Source organism: Peromyscus californicus, unplaced genomic scaffold (genome assembly GCF_007827085.1).
Source record: "Peromyscus californicus insignis strain IS unplaced genomic scaffold, ASM782708v3 Scaffold_9__1_contigs__length_137607984, whole genome shotgun sequence".
Taxonomy (NCBI): Eukaryota; Metazoa; Chordata; class Mammalia; order Rodentia; family Cricetidae; genus Peromyscus; species Peromyscus californicus.
The window spans coordinates 74,494,758-74,512,290 of NW_026294617.1; the positions used below are offsets into that span (position 1 = coordinate 74,494,758).

Sequence of the window (17,533 nt, forward strand, 5' to 3'; positions counted from 1 at the left end):
ATACACACATGCTATTCCCAAAGAATAATCTTTTTAAAAAAGATCTGGCTGGGCGGTGGTGGTGCACACCCTTAATACCAGCACTGGGAGGCAGAGGCAGGCGGATCTCTGTGAGTTTGAGGCCAGCCTGGTCTACAGAGTGAGTTCCAGGATAGCCAGAGCTGTTACACAGAGAAACCCTGGGGGGTGGAAAAAAAAAAAGATTATGTGGCTCTGGCTCTTGCTGTAAGCAACCTGAGCTGACCTGTGAAAATGGATCACCACTCTCTTGAACCAAAAAACCCTACAAAATTATGTAAATCAAGAGATTCAAATCCTAGTTAAGGACACCTATAAAACTGCCCAGGTATGTATATCCAAAAGCCACCAAGTGTCTGAAAGATGCCTTTAATGAAGCAATGTGCACCGTTGAGGAAGCAGAAGGGTGGCGTCGATACGTGTGCTCAGGGCAAACAATGGGACTGCACACAGGTGGTGGCTGGAAACACTGCTGAGATCTGCTGCGCATGCTTAACGGTGCAGAATAACGCTCACCTAAGGGTTTAGCTGTGGATTCTCCAGGCTTTGAACGTATCCAGGTGGGCAAAGCACCCCTTTTAGAACTCATGATCATATTAACCCATACATGAGCTCCCCCGACACATGGAGGTGACCCTCATTGAAAAGAACCAAATTGTTCCTAAGCCCAAAGAGGAGGTTTCACAGAAGAAAAAGGCATCTTAGACACAGTGGTTCTCAACCTTCCTAACGCTGCGACCCTTTAGTACAGTTAAATTATTTTGTTGCTACTTCATAACTGTGATTTTGCTACTGTTATGAATCATAATGTGAATATCTGATATGCAGATATCTGATATGTGACCCCCCCAAGGGGTCACAACCCACAGGTTGAGAACTGCTGTCCTAGAGGAACCTGGAGGAACAAAAACTTACAGCCTGGAAATAAATTCAGCACAAAATAAATGCAAATAAAAGAAAAAAATCATCTGGTATATTTTTAAGTTCTGTCTTCTGAAGAAAAGAAGACAGTGGAAATATATATGTCCATATATAAAAGAAAACACATAAAGCCAGGTGTGGTTTGTTTTTTCTTTAATCCCAGATGAAGAAGACAGAGGCAGAAGGCTCTCTGTGAGTTCCAGGCTAGCCAGGGCTGCATAGTGAAAGCCTGCCCAGGCTCTCTGTGAGTTCCAGGTCAGCCGGGGCTGCATAGTGAAAGCCTGCCCAAAACAAACAAACAAACAAAAGATATTAAACTAGAAATATTAAGAAACAGAGATACATTTCAGTGCATTCCTACCATGAGGCTTTAGGTCCCATCCCTAGCATCACAAAGAAAGAACAAAACCAAGCAAACACATAAAACAGATACCGTGGTTAGTTTTTGTTAACTTGACACCAGCCAGCGTCAAACTGGACGGAAGAACCTCAGCTGAGAAAATGCCTTCAGCAGATCGCCGGTAAGCCAGCCAGCGGGGCATTTTCCTGGTTAATACTTGATGTGGAAGTATGAGCCCACTGGGGGCGTGCTGCCCCTGGGCAGGCGGTCTTGGGTGGTATAAGAAAGCGGGCTCAGCAAGCCCGCAGAGCAAGCCAGTCAGCAGCGTTCCTCCAAGGCCTCTGCGTGAGTTCCTCCCTCCAGGTTCCTGCCCTGACCTCCATCAGTGATGCGCTGTAAGTGTAAGCCGAAATGGACCCTTCTCCTCCCAAGTTGCTTTTGGTCAAGGTGTTCGTCACGGTGATAGAAAGCAGACTAGGGCACCAGACCAAAGCTCAGAGACCGGAGAACTACTCAGGAGACAAGCTTGGGTACAGCTGCCTTCTGAACACACTTAATACAGAGTGATTTTATGTATTTATTTATTTAATTTTTTTTTAATTTTTTGAGACTAAGTTTCTCCGTGTAGTTTTGGTGCCTGTCTGTAGACCAGGCTGGCCTTGAACTCACAGAGATCCGTCTGCCTCTGCCTCCCGAGTGCTGGGATTGAAGGTGTGCACCACCATCACCCAACTAGAGTGATTTTTTTAAAGATTTTTTTGTTTTTAACATTTCTTAGACTTATCTTGATGATTTTTGAAAGAATTTTGAAGTATTTTCTTTAAATTATGTCTCGAGTGTGGGTTTACCAATGTGAATGTGAGTGCAATGCCGACCGAAGCCAGCAGAGGGCACCAGTCGGACACTGGAGTAACAGTACTCAGCCGACTGGGAACTCCGCTCTCATCCTCTGCCTGAGAGTCTGTGCTCTTCTTTTTTTTTTTTTTGGTTTTTCGAGACAGGGTTTCTCTGTGTAGCTTTGCGCCTTTCCTGGGACTCACTTGGTAGCCCAGGCTGGCCTCGAACTCACAGCGATCCGCCTGGCTCTGCCTCCCGAGTGCTGGGATTAAAGGCGTGTGCCACCACCGCCCGGCATCTGTGCTCTTCTTAATCCCTGAGTCGTGCCTCCAACTCCACATAACTTAACTATATTACATTTCATTTGGGAGTGAGACTTTCTACCTTGGCTCGAACGTTCCCACACAATCCCCGTCCCCGATAATGCTGGAACGATCCCAGGGCCTTAGCTTCAGACAAACCCTGAAGATAAACTCTGCCCCACTGCAGAGCTCCATCGCCAGGGAGCTACATCCCCAGGCTTCCCCAGTCACCACCTCCACCCCCACCCCCACACACTGAGGCCAAGGCTAGCCTGGAACACATGGCATGGGCCAGGCTAGCCTTAAATTATTCTGCTAACACCTCTGACTCCCTTTCTTTTCCGTTTGTGTGGTTTGTTTTTGTTTTTCGACAGAGTTTCTTTGTGTAGCCCTGACTGTCCTGGAACTTGCTATGTAGACCAGGCTGGCCTCAAACTCTCCGCCCAGTTTAAATACATATATATTTATTAAAGGCGTGTGCTACCACTGCCCGGCATATATATTTAAATTAGGTGAAGTGCTGGAGAGGTGACTCTGTGGTTAAGGGTACTTGCTGTTCTTTCACAGGACCTGGGTTCAGCTCCCAATACCCACAAGTTGACGCTCATGACTGTTTTTAACTCTAGTTCCAGGGGATCAGTTCCCACATACCCAGCCAATTATCTTCTTTAATTTGTTTATTATTTTTAGTAGCAAACAAACAATAGGTCTCCTTAGGCACCAGCCATGCACGTGGTACACATATACATGCAGTCAAAATACTCACACACATGAAATAAAAACAAACCTCTGCATTTTTAAAAATTGGGTTTAAACAGTCTCTCCATCCCCTCTTCCACTTCACCCCACTGCAGACAAGATCTGAAAGGCCCTTTGCTAAAATTAAGTCACCTGAAACAGAAATCGGTCATTGTCATGGTTTTATTTTCTTTTTGTGAGGAAATGCATTGCCTTGCTTCTGTCACGGCCAAGTCTACAGACCATCCGAAGGGTCCAGACTGGACTAGATTAAAAAGCAAACAAACAACAACAAAGAGCATGCGTGGCTTATACCTGTAACTCTAGTAGTCGGGAGGTGGAGGCAGGGGGATCACCTCTTGTTCAAAGTCAACCTGAGCTACATTAGCTGGTCAGGCTAGACTTGAGAAGCTAAAATATTTCATGGATTTTGTTTTGTTTTTTGTTTATCTATTTGTTTGTTATGGAGTACCCAGGGGCCCGGGGGTTAGCTACGTCCTACGTGGGATATCTGAGGGTAGCTAAATTCTACGTACACTATGTTCTTATGTCTGTTAACTTTATTCCTCCAAGACAAAATTCTATCAATTCAGCTACAGCTCCACCAGGCGTTCAAGGCAGGAGTAACTCTAGATACACCAAGCTCTATATCCGTCTACTTTATTTCTCTGGGATGAAATCCTGTCTCCATAACTACAGTTCCGTCCAGTTCCCCAGCTCATAGTCCTGCTAACGACTAAACTCCTATACTTCCAGCTTCATCTTCGTCCTCTGTATCCTCTTTCTCCATCTCTGCTGCTCTCTACTCTTGGCACTCAGAAAACTCTACCCGAGATCTGCTTACCCTCTACGGAACCTCTGTCGTCCTCTCTTCTCTCCCGCCATGCCTACCTGAGATCTGCTTACCCTCTACGGAACCTCTGTCATCCTCTCTTCTCATGCCGTTCTGTCTGTTTCTACAGAAAATGCCTGCGCTTTCCTTCCCTGGGCACCGGTTCTCTGCCTCCTCAGGAATGTTATTCTATCCCTCTTCTTGATATGTAAAAACCTCTTTTGTTCTCAGTCAATTGCTCTGGGGAACCACTAGGCCTCCTCAAGCCGAGGGGATGGTCTGAGCTTCATTAGCTCAGGACACAAAGCTATGTGTCTCCCGCCAGTGGGTCTCCTAAGCTCAGCAGGGGGGTTAGTAATTTAGTAGGTTCAGCAGGTCTGGGGAGCTGAACTGTTTAACAATTGGTCTGGGCACCCAAAGATTTCATAGCAGAAGACAGCTGGAATAGTAAAGGCTGGGTAACACCAAATATTCATAATAAATGGCTTTGCCTTTTGACAGACCCTTCGCTGGTCAAAGTTCAGCTTTAATACACAGCTGAATCTCTATAATATATTCTTGCAGCCTACAAGAGTTTGTTTTTTCAAGACAGGTTTCTCTGTATTACCCTGACTGTCCTGGAACTCACTCTGTAGACCAGGCTGACCTCGAACTCACAGAGATCTGCCTGCCTCTGTCTCCTGAGTGCTGGGATTAAGTCCAAGCTGGCCTAGAACTCAGAGGATGACCTTGAACTTCTGACCGGTTGCCTTCCATCTCTCCAAGTGCTAGGATTACAGGCCTGTGCCACGGGCCTGCTTTGGTACTGGAGATCAAACCCAGGACGTCATGCATGCTGGTCAGTGCTCCACCCGCTGAGTTGCCGCCTCCCCATCCTGTGATCCTTCTTTAGAACTTCTGTGCTAAGACAGGATTCTACTCTGTCCCAAGCTGGCCTTGAACTCCTAGCCATTCTCCTGCCTCAGCCTCCTGTAAGTATAGGGATCACACTTGTTCTTTAAGATTTCTGAAGTCCTCATGTTAGGCCATGTGGTAACACGGGAAGAGAGACAAATCCCTACAAAGCAGTCAATATATACACAGAAGGTGCTTAGCCTGCTGCTGGAGTAACCAGAGTTAGGGCTAAGTCTGTTTGGAGAAGTCATAGGAAACAAAGGAGGTGATGTTTGTTTGAAGGGTCGGAGAGGCACTGGTGGAAAGACTTTCTGACCCGTACCTCGGATGATATGGTACCCCATATCATCTCTCAGCTATGAGTAACCACAGACAAGTTATGTCCTGACAATCATAATACTCTCTTCTCAGAGGTATCATCTACCCACTTCTGAATAAGAGACAGCTGTCTTGACATTTTTGTTTGGAGACAGGGTCTCAATATGTAAACTAAACTGACCTAGAATTTACAGACATCCACCTGCCTCTGCCTCCCAAGTGTTGGAACTAAAGGCCTGTGCCACCACCTCCAGTTTGTAACTTTTTTTTTTCTTTTTTCTTTTTTGAGACAGGGTTTCTCAGTGAAACAGCCCTGGCTGTCCTGGAACTTGCTTTCTGAATTGGGCTGGCCTCGATCTCAGAGATCCGCCTGCCTCTGCTTCCCAAGTGCTGGGATCAAAGGCGTGCTCCACCACTGCTGGGCCTTTCCAACTATTTTCAAAATTTATTTGTTTTTATTTTATGTGCATTGGTGTTCTGCCTGCATGTATGTCTGTGTGAGGGTGTCAAATCACTTGGAGCTGGATTACAGACAGGTGTGAGCCGCCATGTGGGTGCTGGGAATTGAACTCAGGTCCTCTGGAAGATCAGTCAGCGATCTTAACTGCTGAGCCATCTCTCCAGCCATGCAACTGTTTTTTGGTTTTTGTTTTTGTTTTTGTTTTTTAAATAACAAGCTAAGAAAAAGAGTGCTGCTAAATGTCGCCCGGATAAAAAGATGAGAAACTGCTTTAATATATAGTTACTTCCTCAGTCCTAAACACTGTTTCCCTAATCTATTCCTTTTTCTCATGATCAAGAACCATCTCTGCCCTTCAGTGGAATGTTCTAGATCAAGTATCAGGTCACCACCAAAGCTCATGTGTTTGAGACAATTGTTAGAGCAAGGATCTTGCTAATGCATCCAACTACCCACTGGGTGGCAGGGCTGAGCCGACTGAATTCCTGAACTAGTGAAGAAAGGATTTCTCAGAAAAGGGAAGTTTTCAGGAAAGGCTAAGGACGCAGCGTCCCAGTGTCCGGTCTCCCCGGAGCGTTTACATCAACACAGTGCAGCTGAACAACACACGGTCCTCCTCGATGCTGTCACCTCTTGCTCTGATACATAGTTGATCCAGTCATAGATTTTGAGGTGGAAAGAACTGGAATCAGGTTTAAAACCTAACATTTAACGACAACAACAACAGGGAAAAAAGAAAGAAAGAAAGGAACTAAAGCGAACATTGGAACAACACCAGGTTCCAGGTTGTCGAATATCCTCCTCTAGAGAGGTGCTGCAGTCTGTCAGCTCAGTCTCTCCTTACCCTGGAGCTGTGCTCTGACAGGAGCTAGGAGGAATACAAAGGACATAGCCCTGCTCTCTAGAAACTCATCATCTAGGGAAAAGGCAGCTTACCTGTGAATGTGCCTGAGAAACGTAAACAATATGCTAGGGAGTATTTAAAATAAATAATAATAAATAATAATAAAATAGAATTTAGTTATAAGGCAAAAAGTGGGAAGATTTGGCCTCAAGACTCCAGAGAGGAGAGTCGTTTGGCTCTCTACTTGGGGGGGGGGGGGGCGTGTAGGATTCCAAACCCCGGGGCTGGGGAGGGAAGGCAGGTGTTCCAGGTAGAGAGGAAAGTATAGGCAAGAACATCACACAGGAAGGGCCGGACGTAAGGAGGACACGGAGTACCTAGGTTTGCTGAGGTGTAGAGTGAGCAGATCCGGAAGCAGCGCACAATGAGACGGGCAAGTTTGGCCGACCTTTTTGTGAAGGTTTTAAACTCAGGATGGAGCATTTGAATGAGGCTCAGGAAGCCCAGGATTTTGGAGAATCACGAGAGCAGCAGGAAAGAAATTCTATTGGGTTAATCTAGTTGTAATCTATAGATCATAGTGGGGAGATTAGCCAAAGACTATTAAGAAATCTATGGTGAGGTCTGGAGAGATGGCTCAGTGGTTAAGAGCACTGGCTGTTGTTCCAGAGGTCCTGAGTTCAATTCCCAGCAACCACATGGTGGCTCACAACCATCTGTAATGAGATCTGGTGCCGCCTTCTGGTGTTCATGAAGACAGGTCACTTATATAAATAAAATAAATATTAAAAAAAAAAGAAATCTAAGGTGAGTGTGGAGGTACTTGAGAGATGGAGGTAAGATAAATAAAATAATAAAAATAAATCTAAAAATTAAAAAGAGGGAAAGCCAAGGGAAAAATCCTTAGGAAAAGTTCTGAGGGAGCAGGCAGAAGAGAAACAAAATAGAATTGCTAACAAAAGAGATTAGAATAAAGTCCAAAAGTCGAGATAAATGTCTGATTCTTTTTTTTTTTAAGATTTATTTATTATGTATACAGTGTATGTATGCCTACAGGCCAGAAGAGGGCGCCAGATCTCATTATGGATGGTTGTGAGCCACCATGTGGGTGCTGGGAATTGAACTCAGGACCTCTGGAGGAGCAGCCAGTGCTCTTAACCTCTGAGCCACCTCTCCAGCCCTGACGTCTAATTCTTTAAATGGCAGTCTTTAAACTATGTAGTTGTCAATAAATAAATAAATCCCACTTGGGCGTCTTCCAGAAATCTTGAAGAAAGCCTTCTAGAGCAGTGGTTCTCGCTCTTCCCAATGCTGTGACCCTTTAATCCAGTTTCATGATGTGGTGACCCCCAATCGCAAAATCACTTCATAACAGTGATTTTACTACTGCTCTGAATCGTAACGCAAATGTCTGTTTTCCAACGGTCTTAGGCGACCCCCAGGTTGAGAACCACTGTTCTAGAGGGATGAGAGAGAAGGAGCTAACTGGAAAGGGAGCGGTCGGGTCCAACAGACAAAGCTGACTTCGGGGACTCTCTTTCCGGACTCAAGCCAGCTGTGGTACAGCTTACAGACCTGGCAGTCAGGAGGCTGAGGCAGGAAGGTCAACCGAGCTCCAGGACTTCAGAACTAGCCTGGGCAGCCAGGCAAGACCTTTTCTCCGGGTGTCAAAAAAAGAAAAGGGCCTCAGTTCCTCACTAACCGAAGCGTGGGCCTCCGGATGAGGTATGTTATGCATGAGTCCCACCACACCAGTCTTTATTACAGGTACCCACGATGAAAGCTTCAAAGCAGACACCAGAGGGTCCGGGCCAGGAATGGCTCCAACCAGACTTTAGCTGGCTGGCTGAGGGGATGTCATGTGACCAAAATAAGGCAACTAGTTAGAGTTAGTTCTCTTTAACTCTAAAACTCACAGTCTTGCCCTTTACAATTCCTTTACAACGAGTGAACAAGATACATGTCAAAGCCCCAAGAAACGATGTCTCACACCGTAGTCCAGGCTGGCCTGCAACTCACCATACAGCCCAGACTCGTCATGAAGTGGCGGCAATCGACCTGCCTTACTCTCCCAATGCTGGGCTTGTAAGAGTGAGTCACCTGCCTGGCACCAGACAAACAGACCTAGGTTTCAGTTCTGGATGTACTTACAAAACCTGTGACCTGGGGCAGATCACTGAGCCTTCCTGTGCCTGATCTAGTTAACGCCCAGCCACAGGGTTATTGTGAGAATTAAATGAAATAACTCAACTTTAATTCTGTCTAGAACAAGACCATAGATGGCTTTACAAAGAAAGTGGTCTTGACATAAGGATGTAGAGAACTGGTTCTTGAGTTGGGGGTGAATCTCAGTTGGGAAAGCACTTGGGCATCTGTTAGTTCCAATGTTAGGGAGGCAGAGGCAGGCGGATCTCTGTGAGGTTGAGGCTAGCCCAAGATTCATAGTGAAATCCTGTCTTTAAAAAAATAACTTTGAAGTCATTTTTGGCTAAATAGCAAGTTTTGAGGCCAGTCTGGGATTCATGCAACCTTGTCTTTTAAAAAAAAAAAAAAAAGTCTCTCAGGCTGGAGAGATGGCTCAGAGGTTAAGAGCACTGGCTATTGTTCCAGAGGTCCTGAGTTCAATTCCCAGCAACCACATGGTGGCTCACAACCATCTGTGGTTAGATCTGGTGCCCTCTTCTGGCCTGCAGTCATACACGCTGTATACATAATAAAAAAATCTTATATAAAAAAAAAAGTCTCTTCAAGTTCTTAAGATATCATGTAAATATTTAGGTATTCTTATTTATGTATGACTTGGAGTCATGTATGCAAGTGAGCAGTCTCAAATCCCAGTCTCATTTAACATTTTCCCACCTCTAAACTAACATTCCTTAGGGAAAAACAAGAAAGAAAGGGATGGATGAAGGAAAAGACAAATTTACAGAGTGGAGGGTCCTGACAAGAGATTCAGAAAACACAGTTTTGCATTCCCTGCATCCTTAAATGTCTGCAAAGCCAGAGGTGAAGGAAAGGGTGTGGAGTCATGGCCCTATCCCCTCCTGTCCACTGGGCTTACGGCCTGCCAGCTCTGGCTATCAGGTCATCTAGAGGAAAACAAAGGACAAATACCACGGGGTTCCTACTGGAACCGGGAAGAAGAGGGTGGGAAAGGGGCAGGTAAACGATGACCTCACTTGCAAACTCCCGAGCCAAGCCCTGCCTTCTGCTCCTCCTGGGCACCTTGTCCTTGTACCCACAAACGTCTGTCCTGTGTGCAGGGCAAGACTTTATAATACAGACCTTTTCTTTCTTCCACCCAAGAACTGAGGAGTGTGTGTGTGTGTGTGTGTGTGAAGAGGGACAGATTGTTATCGGAATACCAGGTGAAAGGTTATAAACAGCTTATCCAAGAGGCAGCCAATTCAGAACACGCCTTGGCGAAGGGCCCGGGAAGCAGCTGCGCTCGGCTGCCAAAGTTAAACAGATTTTTGGCCGAACACAGAACAAACAAGTGGTCTGCACTGAGCGCTGCAAAACAAGAAGAAGCGACTGTCGGGCAGGGGACAAGACACAGAACTGTCCACGGGATTGTTTTAAATTAAAAAAACTCAATACGCCATAGACGATCTCAAATAATACCGGTGTCTTTTCTCCAAGACAGCCCAAGTCAACACCCTGGGACCCACCAGCACCCACCCCTCCTCCTTTCCTGTGGTCTCCTCAAATATTAAAAAACAACAATAGTTGTTTATATTTCATTTATTTTGTGTGCCTCTGGGAGTGAGTAGTGGGGTGGGGGGCAGGATGGTTCTCTCCTACTGTGGGGGTTCTGGGGATCGAACACTTACAAATTCCCCAGTGAAGGAGTGGGATGGGCATGGCTCCCAGAACAAAGCAGCTTCCTGCTTTGGATGAGATGTTCTGGAGCACAGCTCTCACCTCAGAAGGGGGCTCTGGAGCTAGGTGTGGCCTGTCTCCAGGCGTGAGGTGAGGGAAACCAGCACCCCAATGCTGCCTTCACAGGGTTAAACCAGGGCAGTCAGCAGGGCTCTTCAGTAGGGTCCGTGTAGGCCCCTTTATGCTCTGCCCCACAGCTCCTGGCTACACCCCCTGCGCCTCCCCAACTGGCCTGTGGCTGACATGCCAGGAAGGGCTTGAGCTCTGGGACAGGGACTTTCCGAGGAGGAAAGGGAAGGGGCTCATAGCTGGTGAAGGGGAATTCTTGGCCTGGCACCATCTCCCTGGTTTTCCTCAAATCTTATGTAGCTGGGGCTGAAGAGATGGCTTGGTGGTTAATAGTATCAGAGGACCTGGGTTCGATTCCCAGCACCAAAAGGGCAATTACAACTGTGTAACTCCAATTTCCAGGGTATCTGACATCTTCTGGACTCTGCCTCAGCAGGCAAACATGTGGCAAGGCACCCAAACACATACAATTTTTAAATCTTACGCCGCCACATACCACACTATTTAACAATATTGATATGTGCGCTTTTGGTAAACATTTTGATGTTTTATAACACCAAGCTAATTTTTTTCCCCCAGATGCCTCCTACAGTTTGGAACTAATATTAGTGAGAGTCCTACCGCCTTTGTTCTTAATCAATACTGTTTATCGTCAGAAGACACCTCAAGCCTAGTTACCTTTCTGGAACAAACACACACACCCTAAGGACCAACATGTTCTGAGGCTGCAGTGCTGTGTGTGTGGTTTTTAACCGCGTGGTGTCCAACTCTGAGCTTGCTTAAGATTGAGGTCGAGTTGTAACTTGTTAGCCTTCGGATGTCAGTGAGGTTAGGGCATGTGAGCAAGGGGAGGGTGTGTTTATTAACGTCAGTGAACAGGCTCCCAACGGTGCAAAGGCAGAATTTTATCCATGCAAAAGCTCTTAATTATCCAATTCAATAAAATTATCCAATTCAATAAAAAATTAAACTCAGAACCGCTGTCTTTTATTTTCCAGCACAAGGAACAAGGCAACAGTCTCCCAATAACTGCCCAAATATGGAAGGAGTCTAGGACTCAATGCCTAGGGGGAGAAACCTGGGGGGTGTTGGGGGGAGGTGTTGGAAATTGGGAATCCCCTCTTCTGCACACGAGGTTTTCTTAGCACACTTAAGAGTTATTTCTTGAGTCAGCTCCTGGAGGCTTCTCTGTCAGATTGGTCTACCAGATAGCCAAGTGAAACCAATACAACCTGAGCCCTGGTGAGTGTGAACCGGGCTTAGGGATATGCATTTCATTTAGTGAGTTTGGGGAGAGAGAGAGACAGAGAGAGAGAGATACACTCGGGAACAAAGTCCCAGAGTCAGGAGTGCTGGATCTTTTTCTTCCTTTTATTTTTTTTTCCCCCTTGCTTGTACCCTCCCTTGTTTCCTGGAGAAAGAGGGACGAAAGGAGAGGTCTACACACCGCCCCAAAGCTGCAATGAGGTAAATGTGGGAACATACACAAAGTGTTCCCCAGCTTCACAGGTAGACTTCAGAGATGAGGGGATAAGCAACAGGATGTGGGCACTCCCTTACTGCTTCCGTTCCAGAGAACAGAATAGAGTGTACACGGGTGGGGAGCAGTGGAGCCCAGAGGGCCAGGGAAGGAAGGGGGCACACCAGACCACCGCCCCGGCTCCCAATGAGGGCTGGGAGGGCCCTTCGACCATCTGGCCCCCGCGTTTGGTCTTCCGTCGACATGCACTAGGAGGGCACCGGGTGGGGCGCTTTCTCACCAACACCTCTGCACCCTCGCCCTCCCCCCAGGCCCGAAGTTTCCTTGGGGCAACGGGGATTGTTTTTCACAGACTTCGCGAACTTGTGAGCCAGGAACGAACAGTCGCCTCGACATGAACTGCGCTGGCTAACGCGAGGCATGAAACCCTCGCCTAAGCACATTTTTTTTTTTTTTTTTCTTTCACCTAAAAAAAGAAAAAGCCGAACCAACCCCACACACCCAAACAACCGTGACCCCAGGCCGAGTCCCTGGATGGGGATCGGGGACGCGGGGCCCGGGGCCCGCCCAGCTCCCGGGGGAGCCGTCGGTCAGCCCCGAACCCCGCCCCTCCTGCTGGCACGGCCGCGCACCCCAACAACCACCGTTTTCCCGGCCGGAGCACACCGTGTCCACGCGCCCCTGCGGCCTCGCTGATTGGTGGGAGGCCCGGTAAACAAGGCCCGAGCAGCCAATGGGAGGCCTGTGCACGAGGGCTGCACGAGCCCCGGGGCCGGCGCTCGCGTGGGGCTGCGAGCCGGGCAGCTATATAAGGGCGTTTCCGGCTCCCGCTCGACACTCTCCTCCTCCTCGCGTCCCCGGGATAGGCAGGCAGGCTTCCTCCAGCTGCTGGAGCCGAGACAGCGGCTGTTCCTCTCCTCGCAAAGCCTTGGGCACAGCCCGCGGGTTGGAACTTGCAGGCGCCGTTGGCTAGAGGGCTCCTTCACATTTTGATTGGGGTTTGTCGAGCCCTGCCTGCCCTCCCGAGGGTGAACTCTTCATTTGCTTCCAAGGGCTCTAGGCGTTTTCCCTCTCCCGCTTCCGCTTTTTTTTTTTTTTTTCTTCCTTGAACCCGCTGAGCCCAATCATGGTGATGTTCAAGAAGATCAAGTCTTTTGAGGTGGTCTTCAACGACCCGGAAAAGGTGTACGGCGGTGGGGAGAAGGTGGCCGGCCGGGTGATAGTGGAAGTGTGTGAAGTTACTCGAGTCAAAGCCGTCAGGATCCTGGCTTGCGGAGTGGCCAAGGTCCTGTGGATGCAGGGGTCTCAGCAATGCAAACAGACCTTGGACTACCTGCGCTATGAAGACACGCTTCTCCTAGAGGACCAGCCAACAGGTACTGACCCAGCTGTTCTTTGCAGGACGGATGGTGACGGGGGATGGGGGTGGGTTTAAAAGGAGGCGCTGGAGTCTCCACCAAGTGTTTTGAGTTGTTCATTTAATGGTTTGAATTGTGTTCGTCCCGATGTTTTTAAGTTTTAATTTGCAAGTATTTAGCTACACTCCCCCCCCACTTCGTCCCCGCCCCCCCCCACCACCAAGGGTGATGTGTACAGTTTCCTGAAGGTGTTGCCTTAGCTGCTTAAAGATTAATGTATTCACAGTCTGTACCCGATTCCTGGGGCAACTGTGCCGGATGGGCCTTTTAGTCGTTGTGGGCTTTGCAACTTTCTGTCCAAAAAAAAAAGTGCAGTGGGATCTTTTATTCCATCGTGTAAGAGATGAAAAAGCAAGTAAAATAGCCCTATCTGCTGCCCAGACAGTCTTCGCTGATGCTTTGGAAGTGTAACCAGAAACCTCATGGGCTCTTGCCTTTGTTTCCCTGCAGGTGAGAACGAGATGGTGATCATGAGACCTGGAAACACCTACGAGTACAAGTTTGGCTTTGAACTTCCTCAAGGGTAAGCATCGACCCAAAGCACCTTCGACTCTATTTCTAAAAGCCCCCCACCCCATTGATCTCTTACTGTTCTTAGAGAGCATTAATTTTTTCCCACTTTTTTTACACAGACCCCTGGGAACATCCTTCAAAGGAAAATATGGTTGTGTCGACTACTGGGTGAAGGCTTTTCTTGATCGCCCCAGCCAGCCGACTCAGGAGGCAAAGAAAAACTTTGAAGTGATGGATTTAGTGGACGTCAATACCCCTGATTTAATGGTGAGGTTTGATTTACAGTTCTGTTCTCCTTGGTCAGGGATAATAAATTAGATGCTTGGGGCATTGAAATATCTCAAAATACTGTGTCCTTCTCCACAGGCACCAGTATCGGCTAAAAAGGAGAAGAAGGTCTCCTGCATGTTCATTCCTGATGGGCGTGTGTCCGTCTCTGCCCGAATCGACAGAAAAGGATTCTGTGAAGGTAAAAACCTAGTGCTTTAAAACACTACCCGGGGTAGCCAGAGCTGTGGGCGTGGAGGGGTCATGGAGTAGAGGAAGTGGTAGTACCAGTTATTTAGTGGATGCTCACACCTCTTCATCTTTCTTAACCAGGTGATGACATTTCCATCCATGCCGACTTTGAGAACACGTGTTCCCGAATTGTGGTCCCCAAAGCAGCTATTGTGGCACGGCACACATACCTTGCCAATGGCCAGACCAAAGTGTTGACTCAGAAGCTGTCCTCAGTCAGAGGCAATCACATTATCTCAGGGACCTGCGCTTCATGGCGTGGCAAGAGCCTCCGAGTGCAGAAAATCAGACCATCCATCCTGGGCTGCAACATCCTGCGTGTGGAATATTCCTTGCTGGTGAGTGAAGTGTAGGGGCTTGGTTCTGGAAGAGAAACAGTTCTTCAGTTAGAAATTCAGTGCTTCCTCCACACCACCCATCTAACAAACTGCCACCTTCCTTTCTAGATCTATGTTAGTGTCCCTGGCTCCAAGAAAGTCATCCTTGACCTCCCCCTGGTGATTGGCAGCAGGTCAGGTCTGAGCAGCCGGACATCCAGCATGGCCAGCCGAGCGAGCTCTGAAATGAGTTGGATAGATCTAAACATCCCAGATACCCCAGAAGGTAAGCTACATCTAATACCTATTTTTCTTTTGGCCTGATCGGGCTTGTGAAATGTGGTGGGGTCAGGCATTTCTTAGCTGGATTTCTCATCCCGTTTTCTCTCTCTAGCTCCTCCTTGCTATATGGACATCATTCCTGAAGACCACCGCTTAGAGAGCCCCACCACCCCCCTGCTGGATGACGTGGACGGTTCTCAAGACAGCCCTATCTTTATGTATGCTCCTGAGTTCCAGTTCATGCCCCCACCCACGTACACGGAGGTGAGAATTGCTATTTTTTCATTGTTGACATTTTGTCCCAGGCCTTCTGAAGGAAGGAAGGATTATTAAATGCATGGTTATTCTACTTAATAAAAATCTAAAATAGTTTCTTCACTCTTCCTCCCCCCAGGTGGACCCCTCCATCCTTAACAACAACAACAATGTGCAGTGAGCGTGTGGGGAAAAGATGCATCTACTCACTCATTTCTTTCTGCCTCTCTGCTTGGACTCCAGTGTTTTAGAGACTCTGTCTCACAGTGGGGAAGGGGTCCGCCCCAGCCTCTGACTCCACAACAGGGGCGGCGGTCAGCAGGCGGGTCTCCTGCTTCAGTGGTGCAGACTCAGCCAGGGCCCGCACTGTGTGTACGAGTGTCTGCCGGGTGGATGGATATACGAACACTAGAGAAGTTCAGACCCAGTCCACTTTGTCCCAGGTCTTGGAAATGAAGACATTGTAGTTTTTGAGTCAGAGTATAAATGACCTTCTGGAATGGTCTTTCCAAGTTTTTTTTTAAAGGGAGTTCTAAATTAACAGCAAACCGTGAACTTCCATGCCATGGGGGACAGAATCAATTTCACATCCTAGGAAAAGGAAAATCATGGCCAAAATTTTGGGAAAGGTGTGTTTTTGGTTTTTTTGTTTTTTTAAAAAAAACCAGTGTTCCCTTCTTATCCTTACAAAGAAAAGCCTTTCCGAGGCTGATGTGGTTTGGACTTGGAGATCGGGTGAAGCCTGTGAATTCTAGGAGAGCTGCTCCAGTTGACTTTAACCTGGGGTAGAGCAGCTGTGGCTGTGCCCACCGACAGCCGTAGAAGCCATTTTATAGCCTGTTGCACTGTGTTCTCTTGCTGCAAACTTAATCAGATGGGGACTCTTCCGTGTGACTCCTTGGAGTTGACTCTAAGGTGACGTCCTTAGCACTTTAGTCCCCTGTCAACTTTGTTTTAATCTCGATGGCAGGTGTAAACTCTACTACTGTCTGTCTCAAGGGTCAAGCCCAGTGACAGGACAAAGGGACTTTTTTTTTTTGGGGCAGGATCTCTCTCCTTTGCTAACCTGGAACTCTACATAGACCAGGCTGCCTCAGAGATCCCCCTGCCTCTGCCTCCTGAGTGCTGAGATTCAAGGCCCAGCTTGGTTATTACTTTTGAGACTGTCCTGGTGTGCAGAATTGTGTAGTTCTGATTTGGTTAGGATGGGTGGTGGCTGACAGCCGTACCCGATGCGCTGAGCGGGTTTTCACAAGACGCCCCCGACCCTTGTCCTGCCCAGTGTTAAGGACTCCTGCTCTCACTGTGGCTGCCAGCGCCTGACCAGTCACTCAGCCATAGCACTTTGTCCCGCGTCCTGTGTCAGAGCGCTGAGCTCCACCCTTTTCTGAGAATGTCTCAGCCAGAAAGCATGTGAGCTGAAGGTGGTTTCACTTTTGTTGTTTTTTTGTATTTTGTGTATCTTTTTGTATGACAAAAACTATATTTTGTACTCATTCAAATATATTTTCACCCCAAGGTGGGGATATCCTTTGTAAAAAAAAAAATAAAGTTTTTTTAATGGCAAAAAAAACCCCCGTGTTTTCTTGTCTGTGAAATGATGTTAGAGAAGTTACTAGAAAACAGTAGCTTTCCCATGCTTCACGATGCTGAGAACCCTGTGGAGAAGAGCTGTCCCTGCAGACCCCAAGTGATGTCAGTGTTGAGGGGACAGCTCCACATCAGGTGGTTTGAGCTCCGTTCAGACTAAGTTGGTGGGATCTGGTGATGGAAGCAAATTAACCACGTCTACAGCTAATTATCACCAAAGTCCTTCAGCCTTGCTCCTGGAGCTAAGGATGATCTTGAACTTTGGTCCTCCGGGCCCCGCCCCTCAGGTGCTGGGATTAAAGGCATACACGACCATACCCGGGATTTTTATTTATGTTGGACGTGTGTGGGTGCAGGCAGGCATGTGGAGCTTAGAGCCCACCTTGCAAGAGGCATTTCCCTCTCTGTGGGACCCAGAGACCAGGTCCTCAGGCTTTGAAGAAAGTGTCTTTACCCGCTGAGCCGCCGTCACAGTTCCCCATGCTCAGTTTTATGAATTCTTAAGAAATAGCTTTGTGAGGGGATTGGAAGGGAAAGCGTCAGCTTCCTTTTTGTATTTTGAATCCGTGTGAGCAGCTTTTATTTACACAAAGGCAGAGATCTGGGAAGAAGGGACTGGGGAGGCAAATGTCAGAGGGAAATGAAAGGGGGTTGCTCAGGTGGGCAGGAACTCAATACTGGAGTCCTGTGGATGCCCTGATGGT

General features: G+C 47.7%; 1 protein-coding gene across 1 annotated transcript; it reads left to right on the top strand.

The window, feature by feature from the left end:
* Positions 1 to 12,768: 12,768 nt before the first annotated feature.
* Positions 12,769 to 16,811, top strand: Txnip (thioredoxin interacting protein). The gene is made up of 8 exons (XM_052730268.1): positions 12,769 to 13,311; positions 13,804 to 13,876; positions 13,986 to 14,133; positions 14,233 to 14,335; positions 14,467 to 14,723; positions 14,832 to 14,988; positions 15,097 to 15,248; positions 15,379 to 16,811. The coding sequence occupies exons 1-8, from the start codon at positions 13,062 to 13,064 to the stop codon at positions 15,418 to 15,420; spliced, it is 1,182 nt and encodes a 393-aa protein (XP_052586228.1). The 5' UTR covers positions 12,769 to 13,061; the 3' UTR covers positions 15,421 to 16,811.
* The last annotated feature ends 722 nt before the right edge of the window (positions 16,812 to 17,533 follow it).